Source organism: Erinaceus europaeus, chromosome 12 (genome assembly GCF_950295315.1).
Source record: "Erinaceus europaeus chromosome 12, mEriEur2.1, whole genome shotgun sequence".
In the NCBI taxonomy this organism is placed as follows: Eukaryota; Metazoa; Chordata; class Mammalia; order Eulipotyphla; family Erinaceidae; genus Erinaceus; species Erinaceus europaeus.
Window position 1 is genome coordinate 45,015,391 of NC_080173.1, and position 17,049 is coordinate 45,032,439.

Consider the following 17,049-nt stretch of genomic DNA (forward strand, 5'->3'; position numbering starts at 1 on the left):
CTGTCAGTTCTAGAAATCATTTCTGTGCCTTAGTTTATCTTCTAGTATATAGGCAGCTTAGCTGGGAATGTGGAGTGTTGTGAGATGGGGAAGAAGACTTGGGTCAGTCACTTAAACTTCCATTTCCTCATCAGTAAAGTAACTCACAAAATACCCAGTGATGTAGGACATGGTGATGGTGCACCCAGTAGACCTCACATTTACACATGTGAGGACTCAGGTTCAAGCTCCAGGCCCCCACCTGCAGGGAGAAAACTTCACATGTGGCAGAACGGTGCTATACTGCTTCTTCCTCCCTCCTCACCTCCCTCCACCCTCCAATCTCTCTCATAGAGGCAGAGAGAAAGAGACCAAAACACGAAACAGGGTTGCATACATGGCAGAACTGCACTACTCAAGTGACCTACTTCACCGGCCAATCCTCTTTAAAAAAATAATGCCCAGTGGCATAAACTATCAATGACAGTATCAACTCAACATGGAGTATTCCGGGTACCATCCTTTACACTTAGGCACATTATCTTATTAAAGTTCATGGCCTCAGTGTAACTTAGTGAAGACGGAGGCTATATCCACAGAGCAGAGGGATGTGGCTATCTCCTTCTGGGCCTGTAGCCCCTGCCTAGTGTCTTTCTAAGTCCCAGGCCTCACTGGGATACTGGGATTTGGGGAGGAGTGTAGGGAGGAGAATCTGAGAGAAAGCCCATTGATTCCTTGTCTTTTCCCCTGCAGTCGAGGTGAAGCCAGTGCTGACAGGAGCCATGCCCAGCTCCTTGGGAAGTGGGAGTGGAGGCAGCCCCAGCCCTGTGGAGCTGCGGGGTGCTCTGGCAGGCCCCGTAGACCCCGCGTTGCGTGAGCAGCAATTGCAGCAGGAGCTCCTGGCACTGAAGCAGCAGCAGCAGCTGCAGAAGCAGCTCCTGTTCGCCGAGTTCCAGAAACAGCACGACCACCTGACACGGCAGCATGAGGTCCAGCTGCAGAAGCACCTCAAGGTGAGTGAGGGAGGTGCTGGGGCCACCCAGACCTCTGAGTCCTGCCCGAACTTGGCTCACCTAGCTTCCCTCTCCTCTACATTCCTGCAGCAGCAGCAGGAGATGCTGGCAGCCAAGAGGCAGCAGGAGCTTGAACAGCAGCGACAGCGGGAGCAACAGCGGCAGGAGGAGCTGGAGAAGCAGCGGCTGGAGCAGCAGCTGCTCATCCTGCGCAACAAGGAGAAGAGCAAAGAGAGTAAGGCGGGGGGCCTTCTGGTGCCTGCTGTACCCCCAGCCACCCCCATCCCCAGCTATGGGCTTCTGGCCCCAAGCATCCAGGTCAGCTGTACCTTGTCCCGCAGGTGCCATCGCCAGCACTGAGGTGAAGCTGAGGCTCCAGGAATTCCTCCTGTCAAAGTCAAAGGAGCCCACACCAGGCGGCCTCAACCATTCCCTCCCACAGCATCCCAAGTGCTGGTAATGGCCCTCAGCAGGCTGCAGGATGGCCAGGGGCTACTCCCCAAAGTCACAGCCGGGCCCTATAATCTCTATCAGGGCACAAGACCATAAAACTCCCACCCTTGGTTTCTCTCCTCCCCCAGGCCCCCTTCATTTCCTCTCCCTACATGCAACAGATGTTTTATAAATATAGATTGCTTAAAAAGCTAAAGTTCATGTTTGAAAAAAAAAAAAGTAGATTGGAGGGTGCTAGGTCTAGCTGACTGAGTGATAGCCTAGACCTGTTTCTATCCCTACCCCCTCAGGGGAGCCCACCATGCTTCTTTGGACCAGAGTTCCCCTCCCCAGAGTGGCCCCCCTGGGACGCCTCCCTCCTACAAACTGCCTTTGCTTGGGCCCTATGACAGCCGAGATGACTTCCCCCTCCGCAAAACAGGTGAGAGAATGCCCAGCCCAATCTCCAGAACACAGCTGGCGGATTATACAGGGGTTAGGCTGGCTGTCAGGCCAGGCCACAAGTGGGCTGTAGATAGAGGTGTGTGTGTGTGTGTGTGTGTGTGTGTGTGTGTGTGTGTGTGTGTGTGTGTGTGTGTGTCTGTTGTTGAGCCTTGGCTACCTTCTTCCAACAGCCTCTGAACCCAACTTGAAAGTACGTTCAAGGCTAAAACAAAAGGTGGCTGAGCGGAGAAGCAGTCCTCTCCTGCGTCGCAAGGATGGGACTGTCATCAGCACCTTTAAGAAGAGAGCTGTTGAGATTACAGGGGCTGGACCTGGGGGTAAGGACTCTTCTCCTGTCCCTGTCCATCTGGAGGTTGCTCTAGGCAGGCTCAGGTAACGGACACTTCTCTTGCAGTGTCGTCAGTATGTAACAGTGCACCAGGCTCCGGCCCCAGCTCTCCCAACAGCTCCCACAGCACTATCGCTGAGAATGGCTTTACTGGCTCAGTCCCCAACATCCCAACTGAGGTATAGGCTGCTGGGCTGGGTGGGCCAGAGCTGCTCCCTTGGCCCTAGAAGGAGGGCAGCTTCTTCCGGTTTTGTCTCACTGAGTGCCTGGCAGGACACAGCCTGCATAGACAGGCTGAAGAGATGTGTTGACCTGAAGTAGAATCTGTTCCATGGCCCTTTGAAGGACTTTGATCTCTCAGTCCTCCCCCCCAGGTGGGGGCCCGGGTGGGGTGGAGCATCATGCAGAACCCTTGGCCTTGCCTCCACCTCGTGGCCTCCTTTGCCTGTTCTCATATCTGTCTCTCTGGACTGCTCCCCAGATGCTCCCCCAGCACCGAGCCCTCCCTCTGGACAGCTCCCCCAACCAGTTCAGCCTCTACACGTCTCCCTCTCTGCCCAACATCTCCCTAGGGCTGCAGGCCACGGTTACTGTCACCAACTCGCACCTCACTGTGAGTATGAGGCACTTGCCCTGTCCTGTGGTGTCAGGTTTTTGCCTCCCCAGAGTTGGGGGATAGACAAAGGGTAGATGGGATTGCTGGACCAAAATTGCCAGGAATGGAGACAGTATGAACTCTTTCAGCTCTGCTTCCTCTTCTTCCCTCTCAGGCCTCCCCAAAGCTGTCAACACAACAGGAGGCCGAGAGACAGGCTCTCCAGTCCCTGCGGCAGGGTGGCGCACTGACCGGCAAGTTCATGAGCACATCCTCTATCCCGGGCTGCCTGCTGGGCGTGACGTTAGAGGGTGACACCAGCCCCCACGGGCATGCCTCGCTGCTGCAGCATGTGCTGCTGCTGGAACAGGCCCGACAGCAGAGCACCCTCATTGCTGGTGAGTGGGCGAGCAGTCTTGCATGTGCCAGCCATCTGGGAGAAGCAGCTAGGAATGCCCTCCAGCTCAGAGACGGGTGTTCTTCTGCATTCTGCAAACACTGTTGAATACCCACAGCATGCCAGGCACTTTTCTGCAGGGTTGCTGATGCCTTTGTGAAGCTCCCAGAGCCAGGCTGTCTAGTAGAAATGCAGCACAGCAACCCAGGGAAGGGGAGATAGAGAGACACCTGCAACCCTCTTCACCACTCATGAAGCTTTCCCTGCAGGTGGGGTCCAGGGCTTGAACCAGGTCCTTGCACACTGTAACGTGCACTCAACCAGGTGCACCACCACCCAGTTCCCTTTCTTTCCCTCCCTCCCTTCCTTCCTTCCTTCCTTCCTTCCTTTCTTTCTTTTTTTCTTTCTTTCTTTCTTTCATTGCCACCAGGATTATTGCTGGGGCTCAGCGCCAGCACTACAAATCCACTGGTCCTGGCAACCATTTTTTCCTTTTTTTTTTTTTTCTTACTTTATTTGACAAGACAAAGAGAAATTGACAGAGGTAGAGAGATTGAGAGAGAAAGATAGAGGGGCCAGGCAGTGGCGCACCTGGTTTAGCACACATACTACAGTGCACAAGGACCAGGGCTCAAGCCCCTGGTCCCCACCTACAGGTGGGAAAGCTTCACAAGTGGTGAAGCAGGTCTGCAGGTCTCTCTCTCTATCTATCTATCTCTTTCCTTCTCTGTATCTCCCCCCCTCAATTTCTTTCTGTTTGTACCCAATAATAAATAAATAATGGGGGCCAGGTGGTGGCACACCTGATTAAGGGCACATGTTACAATGTGCAAGGACCCAGATTTGAGCCCCCAGTCCCCACCTGTAGGGGAAATGCTTTGCAAGTGGTGAAGCAGTGTTGCGGGTGACTCTCTGTCTCTCCCTCTCTATCACCCCCTTCCCTCTTGATTTCTGGCTGTCTCTATCCAGTAAATAAAATTAAAATAATAAAAAATTTAAATAATAATAATAAATAAAATTTAAAAGACAGTAATAGACATCTGCAGCCCTGCTTCACCACTTGTGAAGTGTCCCCTTGCAGGTAAGCAAAACATTCCTTAAATGCAACACAAGCTGCATAGGCAACTTAAAGGTGTCATTGTTTTATGAGAAAATAAACACTGCTCTGGCATATGTGGTTGTGCAGAACCAGGGATTGAACCCAGGGCTCCACGGATGGAAAGCATGTGCTCCGCTATTCAGTCACCTTCCTGCCCCACATTTTTTTCTTTTCTATTTTTTATTTACTCACTTTTGTTGCCCTTGTTTGTAGTTTGTATTGTTTGTAGTTATTATTGACGTAGTCATTGTTGGATAGGACAGAGAGAAATGGAGAGAGGAGGGGAAGACAGAGAGGGGGAGAGAAAGACAGACACCTGCAGACCTGCTTCACCGCCTGTGAAGCAACTCCCCTGCAGGTGGGGAGCCGGGGGCTCGAACCGGGATCCTTACGCTGGTCCCTATGCTTTGCGCCACATGCACTTAACCCACTGCACTACCACCCAACAGTAAATAAAATCTTAAAAAAAATAGATAAAAACGGGAGTCGGGCGGTAGCGCAGTGGGTTAAGTGCATGTGGCGCAAAGCACAGGGACCAGCGTAAGGATCCTGGTTCGAGCCCCCAGCTCCCCACCTGCAGGGGAGTTGCTTCACAGGCGGTGAAGCAGGTCTGCAGGTGTCTGTCTTTCTCTCCCCCTCTCTGTCTTCCCCTCCTCTCTCCATTTCTCTCTGTCCTATCCAACAACGAACAACATCAACAATGGCAATAATAATAACCACAGCAAAGCTACAACAACAAGGGCAACAAAAAGGGGGGAAAAATGGCCTCCAGGAGCGGTGGATTCATTGTGCAGGCACCAAGCCCAGCAATAACCCTGGAGGGAAAAAAAAAGATTTTATTTATTTATTAATGAGAAAGATAGGAAGAGAAAGACCTCACATCACTTTGGTACTACCGGGGACTGAACTCAAGACCTTGTGCTTGAAAGTCTAAAACTTTATCCACTGCGCCACCTCCTGGACCACTTTTCTAGTTTTTTTTTTTTTTAATTTGATAAGACAGAAATTGAGATGGGAGTAGAAGGACACCTGCTCATGCTTCACTGCTCATGAAGTGCCTGTCCCTTCACATTTCCTTTTTTCTTTTCAGAGCACTGGTAAGGAACCTGGGACTTTGGAGCCTCAGGCATGAAAGTCTCTTTGCATAACTGTTATGCTGTTCTGTCCACCCAACATTCACCTTTATACAGGCTACATTTCAAGTGCCTGGCAATCACCAGTGGCTGGTAGCAGTGGGACTGAATAGCGTAGCTTTGGACAGTCAACTTTTTTAAGGAGCTAATGGCAGATGAGGGTGGCCTGCTTAAATGACATGTCATCCTGACCCCCAGGCTTCCCAGACTGGTGGGACCCACATCCATGACGTGTGTGTGGGGGGTCTTGTTGCAGTTGGGGAGTTCACATTTGGGGAGTAGAAAGCTCCAGGTGCTCTTAGACTTTTCCTGAGTATGTCGGTAGAGGTACTCCTAGAACAGGATAGTCAGAGTGGGATTGGGAGTGGGGTACTCTGATGCTTATTCTGTCTCCCCCCCGTCCACAGTGCCAATCCACGGTCAGTCCCCACTGGTAACAGGCGAACGCTTGGCCACAAGCATGCGGACGGTGGGCAAACTTCCTCGGCACCGGCCCCTAAGCCGCACTCAGTCCTCACCGCTTCCCCAGAGCCCCCAGGCCCTGCAGCAGCTGGTCATGCAGCAGCAGCACCAGCAGTTTCTGGAGAAGCAGAAGCAGCAGCAGCTGCAGCTGGGCAAGGTGAGCTGAGCCTGGGGCTGTTGTGGAGGCAGGCCCCAGACTGGTGCCAGGCTGCCTGAAAGGGAGTGGGACTGAAGCCCCCAGCCACTGCCTGGCTTGCAGGTTGCAGTGTGCTCAGAGGAGCTACCTTGTTTTGTTTCCTAATTTGCACAGGGGCTAGTGAAATAGCTCACTTGGATAGTGCACTGCTATGCCATGTGCACAACCCAGGTTCAAGCCTGGCCCCCACCATACTAAAGGAAGCTTCAGTGGTGTGATACCTACCTCTCTCTGCCTCTATCTTAAAAAAAAAAAAAAAAAAAAAAAGTGCATAGAAGCTCTGTGGGCTGGTATAGAGAGGCAAGAGAAGGATAGACCCACTTGGGCCATAGGTGACCCACCCCTGCAACTCACGAATCCCCCCTCTGCTCCATTCCCAGATCCTCACCAAGACTGGGGAGTTGTCTAGGCAGCCCACTACCCACCCAGAGGAGACAGAGGAGGAGCTAACAGAGCAGCAGGAGGTCTTTCTGGGAGATGGGGGCCTGGCCATACCCAGAGAGGGCTCCACAGAGAGTGAAAGCACACAGGAAGACCTGGAGGAGGAGGAGGAAGGAGAAGATGAAGAGGAAGACTGCATCCAAGTCAAGGATGAGGAGGGCGAGAGTGGTTCCGAGGAGGGTCCTGATTTGGAGGAATCCAGTGCTGCTTACAAAAAGGTGCCACCTTTCCTTCCAAGGCGTGATCATGACCCCACTGTCCTCCCCCTTTGCAGTACCACCCCCTTCACCATCACCAGTCAGCAGTTTCCAGGCTGTGCAGGGAGGGATGGCTTGCTTGCTTTCTGACTTTATTTTTTAAGATCTTATTTATGGTCCGGGAGGTAGCACAGTGGATAAAGACTTTATTTATTTATTTATTTATTTTTATGGAGTACATGTTCTTAGTGATAGGTAAGTCAGAGTGTCAATTTGCATAACTTTTTGTTCCTGGTATTGTTTTTTTTGTACTGTATATTATTTTATTTATTTATTTAATTTCTTTATTGGGGAATTAATGTTTTACATTCAACAGTAAATACAATAGTTTCTAGATTTTATTTATTTATTAATGAAAAAGACAGGAGGAGAGAAAGAACCAGACAGCACCCTAGTACATGTGCTGCCCGGGGTTAGACTCAGGACCTCATGCTTGAGAGTCCAATGCTCTATCCACTGCGCCACTTCCCGGGCCACTTTTTTCTTTTTTTCTTTATTGGGGGATTAATATTTTACATTTGGCAGTAAATACAATAGTTTGTACATGCATAACATCTCAGTTTTCCACACAATACAACCCCCACTAGGTCCTCTATCATCCTTTTCCAGGACTTGTACTCTCTCCCCCCACCCTTTGGTGCAATACACCAGGAGGGGGATGGCTTTCTAAAGAGAGCCTAAGGGGAGGAGGAGGGGCTCAGAGCCACTGCAGCCTATCTGTCAGCCCCTCCCTGTGCCTGTGCCTGTGCCTGCCCCCGCCTGTCTGCTGTGTGTGGATGCCCACGTGGCCTGTGTGTATCTACGTTTCTGCCTGCGTAGGGCCGTTTATGTGTAGGTCTCAGTGCATGCCCGTGCGCATGTACACACACGCCCCCACTGTTACTACAGTCTGCCCCGCTCCTAGCGAGCATCCATTCATTGCGGAGATAGCCAAGCCCTCTGGGCCTGACTCATCCCACCCCCTCTCACGCCCCCCCCCCCCCCCCCCCCCGCAGCCACTTACCTCAGTGCTGCTCCGCATGATTCATCACATCCTCTGATGGAGCTGGCAGGACTCTGGAGAGTCTTCTGTCCCTGGAGGGAGAAGGTGGGAGGAGGAGGTTTGAAAGAGGAGGACTGGCTTAGGAACCCCTCCCAGCAGGCCTTTGCCCTCACATCCTCACCCAAGCTCCACCCACCCTTCCTTCCCAGGTGTTTTCAGATACCCAGCAGCAACTGCAGCCTCTACAAGTGTATCAAGCACCCCTCAGCCTGGCCACTGTGCCCCACCAGGCCCTGGGCCGCACCCAGTCCTCACCTGCTGCCCCTGGGGGCATGAAGAGCCCCCCAGACCAGCCCACCAAGCACCTCTTCACTACAGGTGGGTCTCATAGTTCTGGCCTACTGTGTATCATGGGCCTGTCTTGGTATTCAGCCCCCTGGGGGGTGGGTAGGCAACTGCATAGATAGAGCCCTGCCCCGGAGGGATTTTTAGAGCCCATCAGGGTGCCCCGTAGGGAGGAAAGAGGCCTTCTCTGCTGTGCACCTCAGCACCTGTGGCAGTAGTTGCAGCATCTGATAAGCGTCTTTCCCTACCTTCCAGGGATGTGTGTGTGTGTGTGTGTGTGTGTGTGTGTGTACATATATATGCTTCACCCCCCACTTTCTCTGTAGTGCTGGGGCCTCATGCATGCAGTTTCACTGCTCCCATGGTGACTTTTTTTTTTAATATTTATTTATTTATTCACTTTTGTTGCCCTTGTTTTATTGTTGTAGTTATTCTTGTCCTCGTTTTCGGATAGGACAGAGAGAACTGGAGAGAGGAGGGGAAGACGGGGGGAGAGAAAGAGAGACACCTGCAGACCTGCAGACATGCTTCACTGCTTGTGAAGCGACTCCCCTGCAGGTGGAAAGCCGGGGGCTTGAACCGGGATCCTTATGCAGGTCCTTTTGCTTTACGCCACCTGCACTTAACCCGCTGTGTTACCCGACTCCCTCACGGTGACTTTTTTCATTGTTTATTTCAGATAGAATGGGAGAGATACTATAGCATTGCCCCACTATCTGTGGAGCTTCCCCAGGCAGCATGGTTCAAACTCGGACTCGGCCTTGCACTTGTCTTCTTCACATCCTTACCCCATTGCCTTTGAGGGACCTGTTCTTGTACCACCATTGGATAAGCCCCAGAGTAGAACACAAGCTGGAAGGAGCCAGCTGTTTCAGTTGGGTCTTGACCTTCTAGTTTCCCCCTCACTCTCTCTGTCAAGAACAAGGTCTTTAGTGTGAAGCTACCCTGTGCACTGATGCCTGAGGATGGTGTATCTTTCCAGTGGGGAGTGTTTAAATGAGAAAGGCTGGACTGGGAGAGGTGTGGAAAGGAGCAGCACATAGGATCCTGTGACAGGATGGGTGAAAGGATGAATAATTGTGAAGGGACAGAGATCAAAACCAGTGTAGGACTGGGGAGACAGCATAATAGTTATGCAGAAAGACTTTTATGCCCAGGACTCTGAAATTCCAGGTTCAGTTCCCAAATACTACCATTAGCCAGAGCTGAGCAGTGGTCTGGTAAAAAATCATAATAAAATGGGAGTCAGGCGGTAGCACAGTGGGTTAGGCATAGGTGGCAAAAAGCACAAGGACTGGTGTAAGGATCCCGGTTCAAGCGCCCAGCTCCCCCCCTGCAGGGGAGTCACTTCACAAGCGGTGAAGCAGGTCTGCAGGTGTCTATCTTTCTCTCCCTCTGTCTGTCTTCCCCTCCTCTCTCCATTTCTCTCTGTCCTATCCAACAAGGACAACATTAATAGCAACAACAGTAACTACTACAACAATAAAACAACAAGGGCAACAAAAGGGAATAAGTAAATAAATAAATAATAAAACAAAACTAGTGTCAAAAGGATGGGTGTTGGTTTACCCAGTAGAATGCACACTTCTAGTAGTATGCAAGAGGACCCAGTTTCAAACCCCTGGCCCCCAAATGCATAGAAAAGCTTTAGGAGCAATGGAGCAGTACTGAAGATGTCTCTCTTTCTCAAAAAGAAAAAAGGGCCTGGGTGGTAGCACAGCTGGTTGAGTGTACATGTTACAATGTGCAAGGACCTGGATTCAAGCCCCCTGTCCCCACCTACAGGGGGAAAGCTTCACAAGTGGTGAAGCAAGTTTGTAGGTGTCTCTCTGTCTCTCCTCTATCTCCCCCTTCCGTCTTGATAACTGGCTGTTTCTATCAAGTAAATATAACTAAAAAAGGGGGGTCGGTGGTGGTGTAGTGGGTTAAGCACACATAGTACGAAGCACAAGGACCTGACCTGCTCAAAGATCCCAGTTCAAGCCCTCAGTTCCCCATTTGCAGGAGGTATTGCTTCACAAGCAGTGAAGCAGGTCTGCTGGTATCTGTCTCTCTCCCTATTTCCCCTTCCTCTCTCAATTTCTCTGTGTCCTATCCAATATAAGGGGGGAAAAAAAGGCCTTCAGGAGCAGTGGATTCATAGTGCCAGCACCTAGCTCCAGCGATAACACTGGAGGCAATAATAATAATAATTTTTAAAAGGAGGACAGGGAAATAGCATAATGTTTATGTAAAATGGGCTTTCATGCCAGAGGCTCTAAAGTCTCAGGTTCAGTTCCCTGCCTGAGCATCTCTCTTTTATTTTCTTTTTTTAAAAAAAATTTATTGGATAGAGACACCCGGAAATCTAGAGGGAAAGGATAATAGGGAGAGAGACAGAGATACCTACAACACTGTTCCATCACTAGCAAAGCTTTCCCCTTGCAAGTGGGGACCCAAGGCTCAAACCTGGGGTCCTTGTGCATTGTAACAGGTGTGTTCAATCAGGTGGGCCACCACCTGGCCCTTTCTTTTTCTTATTAATAAAATAAATACAGTGGCCTGGGAGGCAGCGCAGTGGATAAAGTATTGGATTCTCAACCATGAGGTCCTGAGTTCGATCCCCGGCAGCACATGTACCAGAGTCATGTCTGGTTCTTTCTCTCCTCCTATCTTTCTCATGAGTAAATAAATAAATTCTTAAAAAATAATAATAAAATAAATAAATAAATACAGGGAGTTGGGCGGTAGCGCAGCAGGTTAAGCGCATGTGGTGAAAGGATAAGGACCAGCATAAGGATCCCGGTTTGAGCCCCGGCTCCCCACCTGCAGGGGAGTCGCTTCACAGGCAATGAAGCAGGTCTGCAGGTGTCTATCTTTCTCTCCCCCTCTGTCTTGCCCTCCTCTCTCCATTTCTCTCTGTCCTATCCAACAAAGACAACATCAGTAACAACAATAGTAACTACAACAATAAAAAACAAGGACAACAAAAGGGAAAATAGGATGGAGACAGCATGATGGTTATGCAAACAGACTCTCATGCCTGAGGCTCCAAAGTTCCAGGTTCAATCCCCCACACCACTATAAGCCAGAGCTGAACAGTGCTCTAGTTAAAAAAAAAAAAAGGAGGGAAATAAACATAAAATTTAAAAAAACCTACTAAAATATAATAATAAAAACAAATAAATACAAGGAACTGGGTGGTGGTGCACCTGGTTGAGCACACATGTTACAGTGCTCAGGGATTCAGGTTCGAGCCCCCAGTTCTACCTGCAGGGGGAAAGCTTTGCAGGTGGTGAAGTAGTGCTGCAGGTGTCTATCACTCCCCTCTCGATTTCTGACTGTCTCTATCCAATAAATAAAGATAATGCAAAAGAAAATAATAGTAAATACAGTGTATTTCTTTTAAATGGCTTCCAGGAGTGGTGGATTTACCATATGGTACTGAGCCCTAGCAATAATCCTACTGGCACAAAACTAAATAAAAGGAGATAGCTCAGCAATAATACATAATACTTAGATTTTTAATAATATTTTTTGAGAATGGAATTTATTTATTTATTGCCAGAGTACTGTTCAGCTCTGGCTTGTGGTGGTGAACCTGGGACTCCACTATAAGCCAGAGCTGAGTAGTGCTCGGGTTTAAAAAAAAAAAAAAACCGGAGTCAGGCGGTAGCACAGCTGGTTAAGCGCGCATGGCGCAAAGCACAAGGACTGGCATAAGGATCCCGGTTCGAGACCCCCAGCTCCCCACCTGCAAGGAAGTTGCTTTACAGGCGGTGAAGCAGGTCTGCAGGTGTCTATCTTTTTCTACCCATCTATATCCTCCCCTCCTCTCTCCATTTCTCTCTGTCCTATCCCACAACGATGACAACAATAACAGTAATAACTACAACAATAAAACAAGGGCAACAAAAGTGAATAAATAAATATTTAAAAAAAAAGATAGAGAGTAGGCAGTGATAAACCTGGTTAAGTGATTAAGTGCATACACTACAGCATGCAAGGACCCAGATTCAAACCCCTGGTCTCTACCTGCAGGGGGAAGCTTCACAAGTGGTGAAGCAGTGCTGTAGGTATCCCTCTGTCTCTCTTCCTCTTTATCTCCCCTACCCTAGTCAAATAAATAAAATTAGTACGGGGGTAGATAGCATACTGGTTATGCAAAGAGACTCTCATGCCTGAGGCTCCAAAGTCCCGGGTTCAGTCCTCCGCACCACCATAAACTAGAGCTGAACAGTGCTCTGGTTAAAAAATAAATAGGAGGCTTGGCAGTAGCGCAGTGGGTTAAGTGCACATGGTGCAAAGCATGAGGGTTGGCATAAGAATCCCAGTTCGAGCCCCCAGATTCTCACCTGCAGGGGGTTCGCTTCACAATAACAACTACAACAAGGGCAACAAAATGAGAAAAATGGCCTCCAGGAGCAGAGGATTTGTAGTGCAGGCACTGAACCCAAGCTATAACCCTGGAGGCAAAAATAAGTAATAAATAAATAAATGTAAAAAAAAAAAAATCTAGGAAATGTCACAGTGGATAACACTGTAAATTATCAAGCATGCTGTCCTGAGTTCCACCCTGGCATCACATGTGCCAGAGTGAGACTCTGTTTTCTCCCCCTCCCTTATTAATAAAAATATATTTTTGAATTGCTACCAGGGTTATCACTGGGGCTCAGTGCTGACACTACAAACCCAGTGCTCCCACCGACCATCCCCCCCCCTTTATTTTATAGGACAGAGAGAAATTGAGAAAGGAGGGGGAGATAGAAACACCTGTAGACCTGCTTCACAGTTAGTGAAATATTCCTCCTGCAGATGGGGAGCAAGGCCTTAAACCCAGGTTCTGTGTGCATTCAGCCAGGTGCACCACTACCTGGCCCCCAAATAAATCAATTCTAAAATAAATAAATAAATACTAACAAAATAACTCTTATGGATAGTGTGCGCGTGGCCCAAGTGCAAGTCTAGCTCCTATATTGGAGGAAGCTTCAGTGCTGTGGTGATTTGCCTTCTTTCTCTCTTTTTGTCTGTGCCCCCCACCTTGTGTCAATAAATACACAGTCTTTGGGAAAGGGGCCAAGTGGTGCCATAACAGGTTGAGTTCATATGTTACTAAGCTCAAGGACTCAGGTTCAAACTCCTCATCCCCACCTGCAGGGTCCCCACCTTCATAAGCAGTGACACAGAACTACCGTGTCTCTCTCTCTCTCTCTCCCCTTCCCCTCTCAATTTCTTTCTATGCTATCAAATTAAAATCAGTAACAACAAAAAATTATTTTTCTTACCAGAGTACTGCTCAGCTCTGGCTTCTAAGTTGGTGCAGGGGATTGAACCTGGGACTTTGAAGCCTCAGGCAAGAGAGTCTCTTTGCATAACCACTATGCTGTCTACCCCCACCTAACAAAATTATTTAAAAAAAAAAACTTTTTTTTGTTGTTGATAAAATAGCATGAAGGGGAGCCTAGTTGAGGTGTGAGGCATAGGAAGGCTCTTAACCAACAGTAATGGAGGCAAAGAGTTTCCAATGAGCAGAGGGCAAGCATGTGGGAGCAGGGTGGCAGTGGCCATGAGGAGGGACCCGAGCTGGAGAGGCCTCAGTGGACTCTGAGGGTGGAGGCCATTAGGCCTTGACACTGGGCCCCAGCAGTGCTGGCTGACAGGTATGTCCTCCTGGCCCAGGTGTGGTCTACGACACATTCATGCTTAAGCACCAGTGTATGTGTGGGAACACACATGTGCACCCCGAGCATGCTGGCCGGATCCAGAGCATCTGGTCTCGGCTGCAGGAGACAGGCCTGCTTAGCAAGTGTGAGGTAAGGGAGCTCCTTCTTCCTCCTGTCCCCAAACCCAGTCAAAGCATTTGTGCTTCCCCTGACAATAAGACTACATCTCTGTCTCTTCCGCATCCTCATTTCAACTCCGGGCCTCAGGACAATTTTCCCAGCCACCATCCAATCCATCCCTCTTTTACTGTTTCCTCACATGACCCGCACTGAATGGGAGGGGGTCCTGGACTGGGCTACCTAGAGGGCTAGCATATACTTTCTTGAAAACCTTCAGACTTTTACATTCTGAGCCTTCATACCACCCCGACTGGTCTCTCCTCCTACCCTTCCTTTGCCAGCGGATCCGGGGGCGCAAAGCGACGCTGGATGAAATTCAGACAGTGCACTCCGAGTACCACACCCTGCTCTATGGGACCAGTCCCCTTAACCGACAGAAGCTGGACAGCAAGAAGCTTCTTGGTGAGCTGGCTGGGGGGGGGGGGGGGTTTGCCAGGTGCCAGTGAGGCTGTGTTTTGCCTGGGTGGGGAAAGGTTGCTGGGAAGACCAACGGCAGGGTGAGCAGCTTGTCTTCTTGGCAGAGGGGGCACCATTGCTACATCACACACCTGCAGGGGCACTGTCTGCATAAGCTAAGGCATGGACATGGCATGCTGGTGGGGCATGGAGTAGGTGATGATGGTGAGGCTTGGTGATGAGTGAGTCATTTACTCGTCTCCCGAGTCCATCATGCCCCTCTCCCATCTGCCTTGGAAGTCACATGTCTCCCCAGATCAGAGGTCAAACAGCCTAGCTGAAGCGTCATCCTGCAAGAGGGCCTGGCTTTCTTATCCTGTGTCTGAGCATACTGCCCTCTGCAGATCCCCAAGGCCCTAGCATTTGGAACAACTTGCTGAGCATCTCTGTCCCTCTTCCCTGCAGGCCCCATCAGCCAGAAGATGTATGCCATGCTGCCTTGTGGGGGCATTGGGGTGAGTATAGCACCTGCTAGTGGGTGGGTTGGTGGCCCTTCCAACTCCAGCCCTTCCCTTCCCCAACCCTACCCCTGGCTCTGGCCCCCTGTCCAGGTGCCCACCCCCCTTCTTGCCCTCCCCCTGCAGGGGGCACGCTGAAGCCTGCTCTCCTGCCCCCGCAGGTGGACAGTGACACTGTGTGGAATGAAATGCACTCATCCAGTGCTGTGCGCATGGCAGTGGGCTGCCTGGTGGAGCTGGCCTTCAAGGTGGCAGCAGGGGAGCTCAAGGTGAGTGTGTACCAGGGAGCTTAGCACTGCCCAGCCTGGGCCTGCCTTCTCCAGAGTGGAGGACCAGGCCAGTCTGGGCCTTCTCTCCAGTGAGGCAGTGTTCTTTGAAACCTCAACTCCCATGAGCAAGACTGGGTTGGAAGTGACAGCCCAGCCCAGGGGGAGGGGTAAAGAGGGGGACAAGGACTGGGCAGTGAAGCAGCTGAACAAGCATACATATTACCATGTGCGAGGACTGGGGTCTAAGCCTCTGGTCCCCAATGCAAGAGGGGAACCTTCATGAACATGAAACAGTGCTGCAGGTGTCTCTCTACCCCTCCCCCTCAATTTTTCTCTTTCCTATTAAAAAAATAAGGGTGGGGGGGACAGCATTATGGTTATGCAAACAGACTCATATGCCTAAGCCTCTGAGGTCTCAGGTTTAATTCCCTGTGCCACTATAAGCCAGAGCTGAGCAGTGCTCTGGTAAAAAAGAAAGAAAGAAAGAAAGAAAGAAAGAAAGAAAGAAAGAAAGAAAGAAAGAAAGAAAGAAAGAAAGAAAGGGAAGGAAGGAAGGAAAAGAAAGAAAGAAAAAAGAAAGGGATGGGGGGAAAATGGCTGCCAGGATTTGTAGATTCTCTCGTGCAGACACTGAGCTCCAATTATAACGCTCGTGAAAGAAAGGAAAAAAAATGAGCAAAGAGGCTCTGATATCTCAAGGCTGGAGCTGGAGGTGCCCACCTGTCCATGTGGCCTGCACCTGGAATTCCTGTTTATGACATGTCTGCACTCTCTGAGCTATGTTCTCTTTCCTGCCTGTCTCATGTGTCTCCTGTGTCCATCTGCTCTGTGGCCACTTTACCTTCCTGATAGTCTCTCATCTTTGCTTCTCTACAGAATGGATTTGCCATCATCCGGCCCCCAGGACACCACGCTGAGGAATCTACAGCCATGTGAGTGTCACACACACAGCCCCTCCCCAGGCCCTCTGCAGGCTGCTCTCTTCTGTCATGCTCACTAACGCTCACTCCCTGCCCTTTCTCTCCCCCCCCCCCCCCCCCCCGCAGGGGATTCTGCTTCTTCAACTCTGTAGCCATCACAACTAAACTCCTTCAGCAGAAGCTGAACGTGGGCAAGGTTCTCATTGTGGACTGGGTAAGCTGACGGGGGAGGGCCAATTCACTCTACCACCACCCCCAGGAAGTCTTCTCTTCCTCTGACACTCACTGGAGCTGGGCCTCATGATTCAGCTTAGATCCTCCTGTTGGGACCTTATCCAGCCCCTCAACCTTCTTATGGGACTTCCTCCTCCTGAAGCGTCAAAAGTGGTTTCAGGGGGTCGGGCTGTAGCGTAGCGGGTTAAACGTACATGGCGCAAAACTCAAGGATGGGCGTAAGGATCCCTGTTTGAGCCCCTGGCTCCCCACCTGCAGGGGTGGAGGGATCGCTTCACAAGTAATGAAGCAGGTCTGCAGGTATCTTTCTCTCCCATCTCTGTCTTCCCCTCCTTTCTCCATTTCTCTCTGCCCTGTCCAGCAACAATATCAATAACAATAATAATAACCACAGCAATGATAAAAACAAGGGCAACAAAAAAGGAAAATAAATAGGGGGCTGGGCGGTAGCACAGCGGGTTAAGCGTACGTGGTGCAAAGCGCAAGGACAGGCTAAGGATCCCGGTTTGAGACCTTGGCTCCCCACCTGCAGGGGAGTTGCTTCACAGGCGGTGAAGCAGGTCTGTAGGTGTTCATCTTTCTCTCCCCCTCTGTCTTCCCCTCCTCTCTCCATTTCTCTCTGTCCTATCCAACAACAATGACAACAATAATAGTAACAACAACGATAAACAAGGGCAACAAAAGGGAAAAACTGGCCTCCAGGAGCAGTGGATTCATAGTGCAGGCACCAAGCCCCAGCAATAACCTTGGAGGCAAAAAAAAAAAA

The 17,049-nt window shown here is 50.2% G+C and overlaps 1 protein-coding gene across 7 annotated transcripts in view; it reads left to right on the forward strand.

The window, feature by feature from the left end:
* HDAC5 (histone deacetylase 5) overlaps positions 1-17,049 on the forward strand; it is a 55,826-nt gene that overhangs the window by 35,586 nt on the left and 3,191 nt on the right. For all 7 annotated transcript variants that reach the window (XM_016191993.2, XM_060203401.1, XM_060203405.1 and 4 more), the window contains 17 exons: positions 733-992; positions 1,083-1,227; positions 1,334-1,448; positions 1,736-1,866; positions 2,060-2,206; positions 2,284-2,396; positions 2,699-2,830; positions 2,988-3,210; positions 5,849-6,060; positions 6,480-6,758; positions 7,989-8,157; positions 13,783-13,916; positions 14,228-14,348; positions 14,808-14,857; positions 15,022-15,129; positions 16,006-16,061; positions 16,176-16,263. In XM_016191993.2, the coding sequence (XP_016047479.1) occupies positions 733-992; positions 1,083-1,227; positions 1,334-1,448; positions 1,736-1,866; positions 2,060-2,206; positions 2,284-2,396; positions 2,699-2,830; positions 2,988-3,210; positions 5,849-6,060; positions 6,480-6,758; positions 7,989-8,157; positions 13,783-13,916; positions 14,228-14,348; positions 14,808-14,857; positions 15,022-15,129; positions 16,006-16,061; positions 16,176-16,263 (2,483 nt within the window). The remainder of the gene's footprint in view (positions 1-732; positions 993-1,082; positions 1,228-1,333; positions 1,449-1,735; positions 1,867-2,059; positions 2,207-2,283; positions 2,397-2,698; positions 2,831-2,987; positions 3,211-5,848; positions 6,061-6,479; positions 6,759-7,988; positions 8,158-13,782; positions 13,917-14,227; positions 14,349-14,807; positions 14,858-15,021; positions 15,130-16,005; positions 16,062-16,175; positions 16,264-17,049) is intronic.